A 14,219-nucleotide genomic window follows, 5' to 3' on the forward strand; every position below is an offset into this window, starting at 1 on the left:
TAGCAATAAGAAGATGCCTTTGTTCTATCCCTGTACAGGTCAGTCAGCAAACCAGTCTTGAATACCCTTACCTGGAAAGAGCCCACTGGTCAGAGGTTATACTGGGCCACTGGTTCGCAAAGAACCGCAGCCTCAGACTAGAGAGTACACCATAAAAGGTACAGGTAACTGGCCCATGCTCCCTATAACCCAGTCAAAACCCCATCCCTGGAGTTGACTGAGGTGCTGGTTGGGGCTTAGGGGCTCTCTGTTGCCTGGGGTGGCCACAGGAGCCCTAATGGTGATGGGAGCGAGGGGGTGGAAGATGGTACTTCCTTTGGCAAAAGACTTCCTTGGCCCCAGTCTCGCTGGCCTCCTAGAAGACGACAACAGATCCAGAGTGCTGGCAGAGAGTTTTGGAGGGTTTCATGGTGGTTCTGATGTTAGGCCACTGCGTCCCTCACCCTATCAACAAAGAGATTCTCCCCAGTACAGGGCCCCTCAGCAAGTTGTTCCTGTACCTCTGGTTGGAGATCTGAGGCCCGCAGCCATGCCATTCTGTGGGCGCTGATTCCCATTGCAGAGACTCTCGATGCAGTTTCGAAATCGTAGGTCACTTGGACCTCGTGTTTTCCACACTCCAGGCCCTTGTGCACCAGCGACTTGAGGGTTTCCTGCTCCTACTAAGGCAACTGCTCAGCCACCTCCGGCACTTGCTTCCAGATAGCCTGCAACTACTGGCTCATGTAGAGCTGGTAGGCAATGCAGGTAATGAGCATGATACCTTGAAACACCTTTCTTCCAAGAGCTTTCATCGCTTTATGGTCCTTCCCCGGGGCACAGAGGAATGCTTCAGAGCGCTTGGCCCTCTTAAGGGTAGATTCGTCCAATGAGGAGTGGGGCAGCTGTTGCTTATTCGAATCTGGCAGACTTGTATATGAGGTAGACAGCGTCCGCCTTCTTATTGACAGGAGGCACTGAGGGGGTGTTCCCATATCCTCAACAGCAGCTCCTTAAAGATCTTGTACACCAGGACCTTCACGATCTCCTTTAGGAGGCTCCACAAACTGGAAGATCTCAAGCATTTTGTCCATGGCATCCTCCATTAATAACCGAAATGGGATGGCTTCCACCACCATCACAAACCCTGCGAAGCTCAAGTCTTCAGGTGGAGACTTCCTTCGCTCCTCTGGAGAAGAGGGGTCTGATGGGAGACCCTTGGAGGACTCCTAAGCATTATCCCCCAGGGGTCATAGGGTTCTCCTCATCCTCACTGTAAGCAACAGGGGATGGGGTCCCTAGGTGCCCAGCCTTTGTTCAGAGGTACAAGCACCAGTAAAACTGGATTTGGGGGCGGCAGGCCTTGGCATCTCTACTGACCTCTGTGGAGCTTACTCTTTGGAAGAAACGGCAACTAACATATCAGTAGGGGGAGGCATGATGGCCAATCTGAAACAGACACCAGCTTGGTCAGTAATGCAAAAATGCGAACATTGAGCTTCTCCAGAAGCGGTACAAGGATGGGCAGCATTGGGTCTGGTGTCATAAGACCGAAGTCCTGCAGCACCCGGTCCACCGCCACCTGGACTCAGCACTCCAGCTCTTCCTTGAACATTGCTGATGCTAACACTGACTAGGAGGAAGGAGGGGTGGCCAGATCTTCGGATCCTTGAGGTGGATTGGTGACTGGCATCAGGACCAGTGGGACTGTCACTGATCCCGGCACTGATGGAGGAATGGCACTTCTCGCCACGGGGTTGCTTTGAGGGCACTGCGGCAAAAACTGGTGTCTCTCAATGCCTGGCACTGTGTGATGACAGGGACCGGTGCCAATACTTCTTAGGCTTCCCTTAATGTTCAGCCTGATCTTTCTCCGGTGCTGAGGCTAATGAGGAACCAGACATCCTCGGCCTGGAAACGGACGGTGGTCAGTCTCTAGTGCCCCATCTGCCAATGGCATCGACGGAACAGATAGTCCTGCCATTGTCAATGGCTCAGTGTCCATCAGTGTGATTCCTTGGTCCTTCAATGCTGATGCCTTGGACTTTGACCCAAATAGCTGATCCACCTTGTCAAGTCAAAGCAGACATCCCTCTGGAGTCATCTGGGCGCATAAGCGGCAATGCCAGACGTCCTCTGATGCCTCCAGGCAGAAGACCTATCTCATGCGGATCTGTGATAGACATGGTCCTCAGGCTCCAGGGGTATGGACGAAAACTGAACATGGCACGAAGTGCAAACCAAGGCGGTGAGGCATCAATAGCCAGTAGGTACTGATGCACCACCACCACAGGGAATCAACCGCGAAAGGAAACTTACTTGAATTGCTGAAAACCCTGACTAGGAGTACTATGGGAATGGAACAGAGAGGGACCTGGCAGGAACAGCATGGAAAAAAAATGTGAAAAACACAAGAAAAAGGAATGTTTTCCACAAGACCAATAGCCAAAGTGAGCTCACTCACATTGCAAGGCTTACAGCTCCACAGAAAGACTGGAGAGGGACCCCACTTGGACACGTAGTATAAGGCATGCTCAGTGTGCCTAGTCAAAGATCTAGAAACTGCCAAGTTTTCCACATCGGGGCCCCATCTGATAATATCACCCATATGTGAGGACTACCATCCTGCTGTCCTTAGAGAGTTACCCTGGCCCCTCATTCAGGCCATATGCAATCCACCAGAGGGATTAGCACTTGTATGTTCAAGATTTAATGCTGACAAAGTCTAAAAAGTGAAGGCCTACACAAGTTTTTTTTTAAATTTATTTCTGTAAAGGAGCCAAAATTGGTAATTAGAGCCAACAGTCTCCTAAAAAGGTCTGTACAAAAGGTTTAACTTACAAAAAATATACAAGTTTTGTTTTTCTGAAAATAAGTCAAGGACAGTGCATGACAGCAACAAAAAAAGAAACCAAAATAAGCTTCCATTACAATCTACAGAGAACATGACCCAATCATATGTGCAAACAAAAATATTATAAATTACACTATGTACAAAAACAGACACCACCCAGCACTTAGCAGTTCCTCATCTTCCCAAGATGAAAATTACAGCAGTATGCCGCCTACTGTTTCCATCTGCCACACGAAATGCTGAACGAGGAGAGGAAGAAAGGTTTTCAGTCTTGCAGCACGACTCCATGTGTCAAAGGTGTGCAGTGGTGGTGGGTTAAACAGTCATGATCACAAGTTCCATTTCCTGAAATTATTAGTTGGCTGGTGGTTTTCATGTCTTAAAAGGATGGAGTAGGAATTAGAAATATCGATTTATTCTATTTCTGTGAATCGGGCAAACATAGCTTTCCGGACAGCATCCTTGTAAGAATCTGCAGTGGACACTCCATATGAACTGCCTTTAGCTCCCAGACCAGCACCTTTCATTCGAAGTTGAGCCTGCAAAAAGTAAATACAGTACCATGAGTCACATACTGGAATGAAGGCAAAAAGTAAAAAAAAAAATCACGCATACAGAGAATTTAGACTGTTTAGATTGCAAACGTCCTAGTCAAAAGCCAATCCTCTTACTAAATGCCTTGAATTAGTCAAAAAAGGGAGCCTGGATATTGGCTTAAGTATTGATTTTGTAAGCAACAAAATTGATAATGGCAAGGCCTGAAATGGCCTACTAGTGGAAGCCATCACTGTGGCTGATTCTGGATATACTTGGGACAGATAAGACAGTTGTAGGAAAAGGGTTGAAAGGTCAGGTAAAAGAGAGGAAATTGCTGTTGGATGTGCATCTACCCAAAGTGGATGAATCAATTCAGCAGACTAGAAAACATTTTGGTCTATCTCCCATCATTTACTATGTTTAATATCTAATAACAGACAAGCTTCAGTTAACATCTTCCATGAATAAGTGGTCAGAGCACAATTCCTCCCTGTGAGGGCAGTGGCTGAATGAAATTCATTTTATATATTAGCTGCCTGTCTACAAAAGCTCCAGGTAGCCACATATCACAACTAAAAAAGCATAGCTTAATACAACAAAATTAAATATTAAACCACCATCCAGAACAAAAGCAAACCACAATAAAAATCAAAAGGTTAAAAATGTAAAAAGACTCCCCAAACTTCAATGTTTTCACCATTACTAGACAAGGGCATCTGATCAGCCCTGGCACAGAAGGAATAGTATTCCAACATGCCAAGACAGCACTTACTCAGTATTTAACAAAACACCATCTGCCAGCTGTTACATAGAATACCCATGTCCTGTATTGTATTGCAACTATATGAACTAAGACCTTGCCATTTAAGTTTAAACAAACTAACCCATCTCTCACAAACTACTAGATAGGGACACACAGGAAACCAATTCCTTTCTCTCAACCCATAACTGCAATTAACTTATTCAGTGAAGTTTCATATGCTACCTCCAAGGAAATCAACTCTCTCAACAGGCTTACCTCAATGGGACTTGTGATTCCCTGGCATTTCCTGCCAAGACCACTACCTTCCTTCCAGCCCATAGCTTGCAGCATTTTATTTCCAATATTACTAGTATCAATGCCATCTTTAGTGGGTTGTTCATAATTCCTGCAGACAGAAACAGTGAAAAAGCTGCTCTAGAAAGATGTTCAGCATTTTGGGGTTTTAGAGGAAGAGGATAAAGGCACTTCTCATCTTTAGACAGAAAAGGTCACTTCTGGCATAAGTTAAAGGCAAAATGCATTTCATACATATGGAGATTTATCACTGAAGATTATTTAGGAGCAGATTATATGAGCATCTGTCAAGGGCAATTTAGGGAGAGGGATGCTCCGGAGAAAACAGGGGAACAGAATGGAGAAATTTGTTTTTACCTGATAATTTCCTTTCCTTGAGTCCAGCAAGACTAGTCCAGATGAATGGCTTATGCCTCCCAACCAGCAGATGGAGATGGATTAACAGGTTTGCAGACATCACCACACCTTATAGGTTTCCATACTGACCTGAGCCTGACATTATTCTATGCAACAAGCTAATATAAATATTTTTAATACACTAAACTTTCCCTTAGCCCCTAGAGGGCTTCTAACAGAGAAACAAGAAATAGGACAGACACAACCTGCACTTATTGATAAGGTATATTACCTTAAGATCCAGCGCACCAACCAGTTATTCTAAAAATAAATCTGGAGAATACTACACTTGGCAGAACAGGGAGGGTCCTGGTCTGGCTGGACTCAAGGAACAGGACTGGTCTGGCTGGACTTGGGGAAAGGAAATTCAGGTAAGAACTAATTTTGTCTTCCTCTTCATTCAGCCAGACCAGTCCAGACAAGCTATAGGAAAATTGGTTCTTACCTGCTAATTTTCTTTCCTGAAGTACCACGGATCAGTCCAGGCAAGTGGGTTTATGCATCCCTACCAGAAGATGAAGGCAGAGAACAAAACTTTGAGGCACTGCTACATAACCAAGAGTGCCACCTGCAGTCCCTCAGTATTGACCTGTACCCAAGCCAAGATGTGTACCTTAAACCCCAATAAACCTTGGGCAAACAGAGAAAGTTGTAGCCCCCTGAAAACTAGGCCCCCTTGATTAACACAAAGCACATACCAAACTATATACTCCTCTCATTAATCTGAATATATTACATATCAGCTCTGCAACATCCAGCAAATGGGGTCAGATCCTGGTCTGATCCGTAATACTTCAGGAACGAAAATTAACAGGTAAGAAACCAATTTTCCTTTCCAGTTCATACCCTGGATCACTCCAGACAAATGGAATGAATCCAAGTCCCTCTACTCTGGGCAGGAACCTGAAAGACCTGCACGCAACACACTTTCCCCAAAAGGCACCTCTCCTCTGGTGTCCACACTTCGAAGCGGTAAACTTTGGTAAAAGTGTGAAGAGAAGACCATGCCGCTGCACGACAAATCTGCTGAGTAAGCTGTTGACACTCTACCCATGAGGTTGCTTGCGCCCTAGTGGAATGCGTTCTCAACCCCTCTGGCACCGACCGGCCCTTACAGATATAAGCGGGGGCTACTATCTCTTAACCCTTGTGCAATAATGCCCTTGGAAGCTTTATTTCCCCTTCTTTGCTCCACTGAAGGACAAATAGATGGAAAGACATTTGTCACCTTAAGATATCGCAAAAAAATTCACCGCACCTCCAAGACATGAAGCTCCCTCACCATAGGAGTATCCAGTGACAAAATTCAGAAAAGCCAGTAGCTTGATCACCCTGCTTAAGGTGAAAGGATGAAACCACTTTAGACCAAACAGGAAGGAACCATACTAAAGAAAAATCTCTCCTCCGAAGAGACAGGAAAGGGTCCTTACACGATCATTCTTGCAGCTCAGATATCCTCCTAGCTGAATAGACAGCAACAAGGAAAACAGCCTTCAGGGTTAAGTCCTTTAAAGTCGTCTTCCTTTCCAGTTCACCGGGGGGGGTCGGACGACATTCAGCACCTGAAGAATCATATTAAGATTCCACGCTGGACAAACCTTCTGGACCTGAGAACACATAGTTTTTGCCCCTTGAGGAAACAAACCACATCCGAAAGAGACGCTGTCTTCCCTGCATCCTATCTCGAAGAGTTCCTAAGGATACCACTTTAACTTGAAGGGAATTATAGGCCAAATCCTTAGCCAAGCCGCTTTGCAAAAAAGGCCATAATCTGTGGAACATCCATCTTCAAAGGTTGCATCTTGTTCTGCATACACGATTCAAACACTTTCCACACTCTGACATAAGCCAATGACGTCGAAGGCCTCCATGCCTGAAACAAAATTGCAATCACAGGTTCCTAATAACCCTTCAAGCAGAGCCATCGCCTCTCAAAAGCCAAGCCGCTAGACAGAAGTGATCCTCCATGTCTGAAAATATGGATCGCTGCCGCAACAACCCTGACAGATGGGTCCAGGAAATGGGACAGTCTACCGCTAAAAAAAAAAAAAGGTCCGCAAACCATGGCCAGCCCAGCCACTCAGGTGTACCAGAATTACCCTGCCCGGGTGAAGCTCGAAGTGCTGCAGCACTCGACCTGTAAGAGGCCACGGTGAAAACATGTACAGCAATAGATGTGTTGGCCATGGTTGAACAAGAGCATCAATGTTCCCTCTGATCCGACCTCCCCTCCAACTGAAAAACCGATCAGTCTTCTCATTTCCTGGAGTCGCTATGAGGTACACCGTTGGTCTGCCTCACCTGGCTTGAATCAAGGCGAAAGCCTCCGTTGACAACTCCCACTCCCCCGGATCCAGACGCTGTCTGCTGAGGAAGTCCACCTGCATGTTGTCCACTCTGGCCACATAGGAAGCAGCTATTCTTACCAGATTTTTCTCCGTGCAAACAACCAGTTCTTGTGCCACCAGTACTACCTGATGACTTCGTCCCACCCCTGACGCTGGATGTATGCCACTGTCGTCGAATAGTTTGAGAACATTCCATACCGACTTGGCCAGAATGAGCGGGAGAAATGCCAACAAGGTTTTGCACAGTGCCCTGGTTTCCAGCCGACTGATGGACCAGGTTGCCTCAGATGTCGACCATTGACCCTGGGCTGATTTTCCTTGACAAATCGCCAACCAGACAGGCTGGCATCTGTGGTTACCACCACCCAGTTGGGTACTTCCATATCCATTCCTTTCACCAGATTGTGCCAAGACAGCCACCACGAACGACTGGACCTGGCCTCCTCCGGCAAAGAAAGCTGAAATTCATCCAAAAGTAGATTCCAACAGGATAACAGAGCCCTCTGCAGAGGTCGCATGTGAGCAAAGGTCCATGGAACCAATTCCAGTGTAGAAGCCATGGAACCCAGGCCTGTATATAACCCCAAACCCTGGAAACAGACAGATGCAGCAGCTGAAGGATCTGACTCTGCAACTTGACTACCCTTCTCTGTAGTCAGAAGCACCTTCCCTAACCGGGTTTCTGAGGGCACCCCAGATATTCCGACTTGGCCGGCTTCAATGGCTCTGCCAGATTCATCACCCAGTCCAACGAATCCAGGAGCAGGGCCCACTGGGCCAAACGCCAACACTCTTACTTCTGACTTTGCCTGTACTAGCCAATCGTCCAGGTACGGGTGCACCAAGATACATTCCTTCCTGAAAAGCCACCACCACTATCACAATCCCCTTTGTGAATGTGTACAGCGCTGTCACCAACCCAAGGGAAGGCCCATAAATTGGAAACCTCGACAGGACTGCTGCCCACCCGAGGACTGCTTTTACCTCATGCCAGAGCCTAGCCTGCCAGACCTAAAAACACTGCATGTCTAATTTGGACCCGTGGAGGAAAAGTCTGCTTGACAGCCTCCTAGTCCTCTGGCAATCTAGTCCCCTTAGAATCCTTCAAGGTTTTCAACAGCTGCTCCAGGTGTACACCAAACAGCCACTTCCCCTTAAAGAAAGATTACCCAGCTGCAACTTAGACCACATATCCACCACCTGCCCACAGGGCACACCTGCTTCAAACCTAGTTGTCTGCACGTTGGGCTAGCACAAATAGCAGCCTGACGTCACAAGGCCGAGACCTCAGTCTCCTCAAAAGGACCCTCCAACTTCTGGTCCTGAGCGCCCTACAGTGCAGTCACCGGTCTCCAGCATGGCCATCTTCTTGGACAATGTCAGCACTGTCGCATCCACCATTGGAAAACTTCCAGAGCTCCAAGGACTCTTCCGGCCAAGGGAACCGGCTCACCATATCCCTAGCCACTTCAGATCGGCCTCAAGAGAAAGCCACTCGAGAACAATGAGCTTCTTCCATTTCTTCGAGCCCTCCAGAACAGGCTTTCATGTTTGAGTTCTCACGCATGAATCTGGCCCCCAGTTCTCACTAGAACAAGGGGAATAATAAGTAGCTCTTTATTAGGGACCTCATCTGCATCAGGACTATCCCAGCTAGTACTCCGCAGGAAACAATGCCTGGGTGATCTTGTGGCCCCCCTCTTGCGGTTCCTCCTGGAGACTGATCCCCTTGGGAAACATCCCCACTGGAAACAATCAAAGTCTCCAAAAACGAACCAGACGGGCATCCCAGCTCAAGGAGTCCAAGGAATTCCCCCAGATCATGCAGACGTGTCTGCTTTTGGCGTCTAGCCGAGCGATGGGATCCCTGCAATGCTGCTCATTTATTTGATGCTCCTTTCTATGGCCTAACCTCCCTATGGAGCAAAAGGGCAAAATTTGAGGAAAACTCCTCAGACTCAATGGAGCCCTTGCCCATCCAGACAATCTGGTTCCCTCAAGACCTCCTCAGCATGAAACTACACTGGGGACTAGGAACGAGGGAAGAGTCTAACTCCAAGCTGCTGTTCCATATGCATTCAAAATGCCCCACCCATCCTTCCAACCCCTCCGGGGCCTCCAGAATGGAACCCGATGCCCAGGTGCAGCATGACAACTGTACCTCCCACGGAGGTTCCTTCTTCCAACACACACCCCCCCCCCCCCCCCCGGAGGCACAGACAGCTCACCACGAGACCTTACTGAGGTGCGAACACCTCAACCACAGGCCCTGCCATGCTCCCACACTGAGCTGAAGGCGCTACGTTGCCACCCGTGGTTGGCGCCAAAAACAAGACAGAAGAGGAAGGGAGAGCAACTCCCTAACTACTGCTCCCTGCGCAGTCAACGTGGCTGCGTCCCTTCTAACCACCCGAGGGCCTCTTGGACAGGAACCAGACTGCCGGGTGCAGCTTATGGCAACTGTGCCTTCCATGGAGGACCTGCCCCTCCAGCGGCACAGACAGCACACATGAGGCCTTACTGGGGCGCAATTGCCTCAAACTGCAGGCCCTGCACACTCCTGCGCTGAGCGCGAGGCACTATGCTGCTGCCACGGCCGGCACCAAAAATTGGACAGAGAGGAAAGGGAGACTATCTCCCTAGCTGGAGCAGACAATGACCGCTGTCCTCTCTTGACTCCCCCCCAGGGTGTCCTGAATGGGAACAAATGGCTAGGGTGCAGTGCTTGTTAAGTGTGTCTCCCGCGGAGGACCCTTCCCCTCCAGCAGCAGACACACAAGAGCAGCTTACTGAGGCAGAATTGCTTCCAAGTACCAGTCCTGCACACTTTCCCGCACTGAGTGGAAGGTGCTACGCTGCTGCTGTGGCCGGGCGCCAAAAATAGCCCAATAGCTGTGCATTCTATCACCACTCCTCACAGCAACAATCCCAGACCCCTGGTGCTGCAGAGTCTTGAAACTCCCTCTCACCCTCCTGCCATGATAACCGGTGGGGGCAAAGCTGCTCAAGCCATTCCAGCCTTTTTTTTTTAAACCACTTAAAGGAGCAGCAACCAACAAAGGGAAAAGTAACCAAAAAGAATACTTCCCTGCTTCTGGTTGCTAGCTGAGGGCAAGAAGCCTCAGAGGGAGTGAGAGGACCAGGACCACTGACTTTCCCTCTCTCTGGAAGATGAGAGGGCTGAGGCAGAACAGGGATTACCAATCCCCCGCTTGGCCTGCTCTACCTGAGGGATGGCCCATGAAGGAACCTACACCTCGAGGGAGCCTCCTCTTTCTCTTTTTCCAAGACGTTAAGGCGGCGCTATTTTTTTTTTCTCTCTTTTTTTTTAAATAAAGTTCAGACTGCAGAGTTGCACCTCTACCATCATCTGGAGACAGAGAAATACTGAGGGACTGCAGGTGGCACTCTTGGTTATGTAGCACTGCCTCAAGGTTTTGTTCCCTGCCTCCATTTGCTGGTAAGGATGCATAAACCCACTTGTCTGGACTGATCTGGAGTAGAACAGAAATCCTCTACTGGATGGGATACTATCAAGACCGTGGCTCACAAGTTGAGAAAATAGTTCTTTGAATAAGTATGCAAGGACGATCAGGTTGCCACTCTGCAAATCTCCAATGGTGACACCAGGTGAAGTTCTGCCCATGAAGCCACCTGTGCTATGACAGAGAATGCCCTCAATTTCTTGGGAAGCAGCAATCCCTTGGAAATGCAAGCCTCTCTTCTTACTTCCTTAATCAAGCTAGCCAACACCATCTTTGAATCTGTTCCGACCTTGTAGAACCACTAACCCAAATAAATGATACTCTGAGGTTATGAAACTATTAGTGACCTCTGATTACAACAGCAGAACTCCAACATCAAAATGATGAAATTGAATATACTCTTCTCTACTTAGTGTCTTTAAAAGAAAGGGAGATATACCATCTGATTAAGATAAAAAAAATGTAAAACCAATTTAAGGAAGAAAAAAACCGTGTGAATCTACGCCTCATCCAAAGAATCCAAAAAAGGGATCTCTACACAATAGTCTGCAAGCTCTGAAATTCATCAGTCAGAACAGACTATCAGAAAACAGTCTGAAGAGTAAACAGACTAAATGACACCTCTGAGGCTCAAATGGATGACAAACCAGATATGACAGCAGCAAATTCCGATTCCAGGAAGGTACCAATTTTCTTACTGAAGGCCAAATATGCTTCACTTGATGAAACAAGTCACATTTGGATAAGACGATAAAGGTCTGCCCACCAACCGGCCTCTGAAACAGGTAACAGCTGCTATCTGCACTTTTAGACATTAAGAGCTAACCCTTATCCAATCCCCCTTGCGGGAATTCTAAGATCAATGACAAAAGCTCCTCAGATCTTTCTGAGCACCAATCCTCAAACAACTTCCAAACTCACATATACATATTCCAAGCATGTGAAAACTATCTTATATCACAAAAGGCTATTTACAACCTTCTGAGAATATTCCTTTTGACTGATAAGCCTTCTCAAAGACAAGCTTAAAGACAAAAAGATAGATACTCATGAACAGAACAGAAGGCCTTTGTCCTGAGGCAATAGCAGTGAAACCCATACAGCATCCTCGCTAAATCCACATACTAAGGACATCTTAGCCAACTGGAGCAGAAAGAGAGGACCGGAAGGTTCATCTGCATATTCTACATAGCAGCCCCGGGAGAGGACTCCAGAGGTCACAGGCAAGCCATTCAGGCTTCGAACTCCACAGCCTCAGCTTCCAGAGGCCCCACACCCCATGCAGCAGAAAAGGACTGGAAGTGCGCACATCCTCAAACTTCCTTGCTTTACCTTATCTGTTTACTAGACCTTACCTGTTTTTTATTTGGTTTTATATGTTTAGATTTTACATAATTGTGTTTGGTAGGAGTAATTTGCTACAGAATTTATACAGAAGGAATTTAATGAAAAACAAGAGTCAATAAGGTGGGTAACTAGAAGATATAGGTAGATTGTGGTTGTTTGAGGGTCATTGCCAAATATAAAAATATCTATAGACTAAAGGTACTTTAGGTAAGCTTTACATCCCTGCTTCCTTAGAAATTTTAACTTGATTTAAAAAAAAAAAAAATGATGTAGAAGTAATCCAGCAGCAAGAGGGAAGCTTTCCAGTCTTTTGCATCAAGTGTCACATGTATGATTATCTCCATGCTGGTGAGAGGTTGTATGTGTGCACTAAGTGCAGAGAGCTCCAAGCCCACAGATAAGTCTGATCTCTGAAGGCTAGGATGGCAGACGGGAGGAGCTAAAGGAGACAGAGAGGTATATAAAGGAGAACTTCAGGGACATAATAGAGGAGTCCCACTTCCAATCTGGTAGCCCCTGTGCTACCTTGGAGGAAAAGGTCACCTGGAAAGAAGGCATCAGCTTGATGGGGCAGAAAGCAATCCAGAAGCTAGGACCTGTCCTCAAGATGATGCAATATCCTCTCGCACAGAGGATAGCTCTCCATGGGCACGTGCCCAGGAAGGAAGGATGGCTGTTATAGTTGGTGATTCAATTATTAGGCAGGTTTGATAGCTGGGTGACTGCTGGATATGAGGATCGCTTGGTAACTTGACTGCCTAGTGTGAAGGTGACTGATCTCATGCATCACATAGAAAGGATTTTACATACTGCTGGGGAGAAGCCAGCTGTCTTCTTACATGTGGGTACCCAATACAATAGGAAAGTGCAGGAGGGAGCTTCTGGAAGTCAAGTTTAGGGTTTTAGGTAGAAAGCTGAAATTCAGAACCTCCAGGATAGCATTCTCAAAAATGCTACCCATTCCAGTGTCTCAATGCATGGATGAGATGATGATGCAAGGAAGAAAGATTCAGGTGTGTTAGAACTGGACTTCACTTTGGGGAAGGGGGGGGGGGGCGGGGGCCTTTTCTGAAAGGATAGGTTCCACCTTAACCAGAGTGGAACCAGGCTACTGGCAGTAACCTTTAATGGAAAAAGCAAAATTGCTTACCTTGTAATAGGTGTTATCCCAGGACAGCAGGATGTAGTCCTCACATATAGGGGTGACGTCACTGAACGGAGCCCAGCGCGGGAAAGCTCTGTCAAAGTTTCTAGAAACTTTTGACTGGCCCTGAGAGGCCACTGAGAATGCCCAGCATGCCATGATATTCTCTGCCACAGGTGTCTCTCTTCAGTCTCGTATGTAGCAAAAAGCGGTTAGCAAAAAATAAAATAATAAAGGTATGAGGCCCAACTCCGCGGGGTGGCGGGTGGGTTCTGTGAGGACTACATCCTGCTGTCCTGGGATAACACCTATTACAAGGTAAGCAATTTTGCTTTATCCCAGGACAAGCAGGATGCTAGTCCTCACATATGGATGAATAGCAAGCTAGAGGCTGAGTCATTCTTGGTGAAGTTACAGTAAGTATTGTTGAGAATGAGTCAGCCGAAGACCATAGTAGTTGGATGTAGAAGGAGTTGGGATTAAACTGAAAACAAGTTTTTAAGACAGATTGTCCATAGGCTGAATCTTGTCTTCCTTCTTTGTCCAAGCAGTAATGAGCTGCAAAAGTGTGAAGCGAACTCCATGTTGCTGCTTTACATATGTCAAGGATTGGCACTGAACGAAAGTGTGCTACTGAAGTTGACATTGCTCTTACTGAATGTGCCTTTACTCGTACTTGGAGAGGAAGGCCTGCTTTTTCATAGCAGAACTCTATGCAATCTGCTAGCCAATTGGATAGAGTATGTTTACCCACTGCTTTACCCGGTTTGTTTGGATCATAGGAAACAAAGAGTTGAGTGGATTTCCTGTGGACTGCAGTACGGTTTAAATAAAATGATAGAGCACGTTTACAGTCCAAGGTATGTAAGGCTGTTTCTCCTGGATGGGAATGAGGCCTTGGAAAAAATGTGGGTAAATTTATGGATTGATTCAAGTGGAATTCCGTAACTACCTTGGGAAGGAATTTTGGATGTGTACGGAGAACCACTGTCATGTAGGAACTTCGTATAAGGTTCATGTTACAAGTGCTTGTAACTCACTAACCCTTCTAGCTGAAGTAATCGCTGTGAGG

General features: G+C 46.9%; 1 protein-coding gene across 1 annotated transcript in view; it reads right to left on the reverse strand.

Annotated features, from left to right (window-relative positions):
• Positions 1–2,724: 2,724 nt before the first annotated feature.
• Positions 2,725–14,219, reverse strand: part of RBM5 (RNA binding motif protein 5) — a 255,667-nt gene continuing 244,172 nt past the window's right edge. Inside the window, 2 exon segments of the mRNA XM_029599640.1 lie at positions 2,725–3,372; positions 4,389–4,518. Of these exon segments, the coding sequence (XP_029455500.1) occupies positions 3,247–3,372; positions 4,389–4,518 (256 nt within the window). The 3' untranslated portion in view covers positions 2,725–3,246.

Source organism: Rhinatrema bivittatum, chromosome 4, assembly GCF_901001135.1.
Source record: "Rhinatrema bivittatum chromosome 4, aRhiBiv1.1, whole genome shotgun sequence".
Classification (NCBI taxonomy): domain Eukaryota; kingdom Metazoa; phylum Chordata; class Amphibia; order Gymnophiona; family Rhinatrematidae; genus Rhinatrema; species Rhinatrema bivittatum.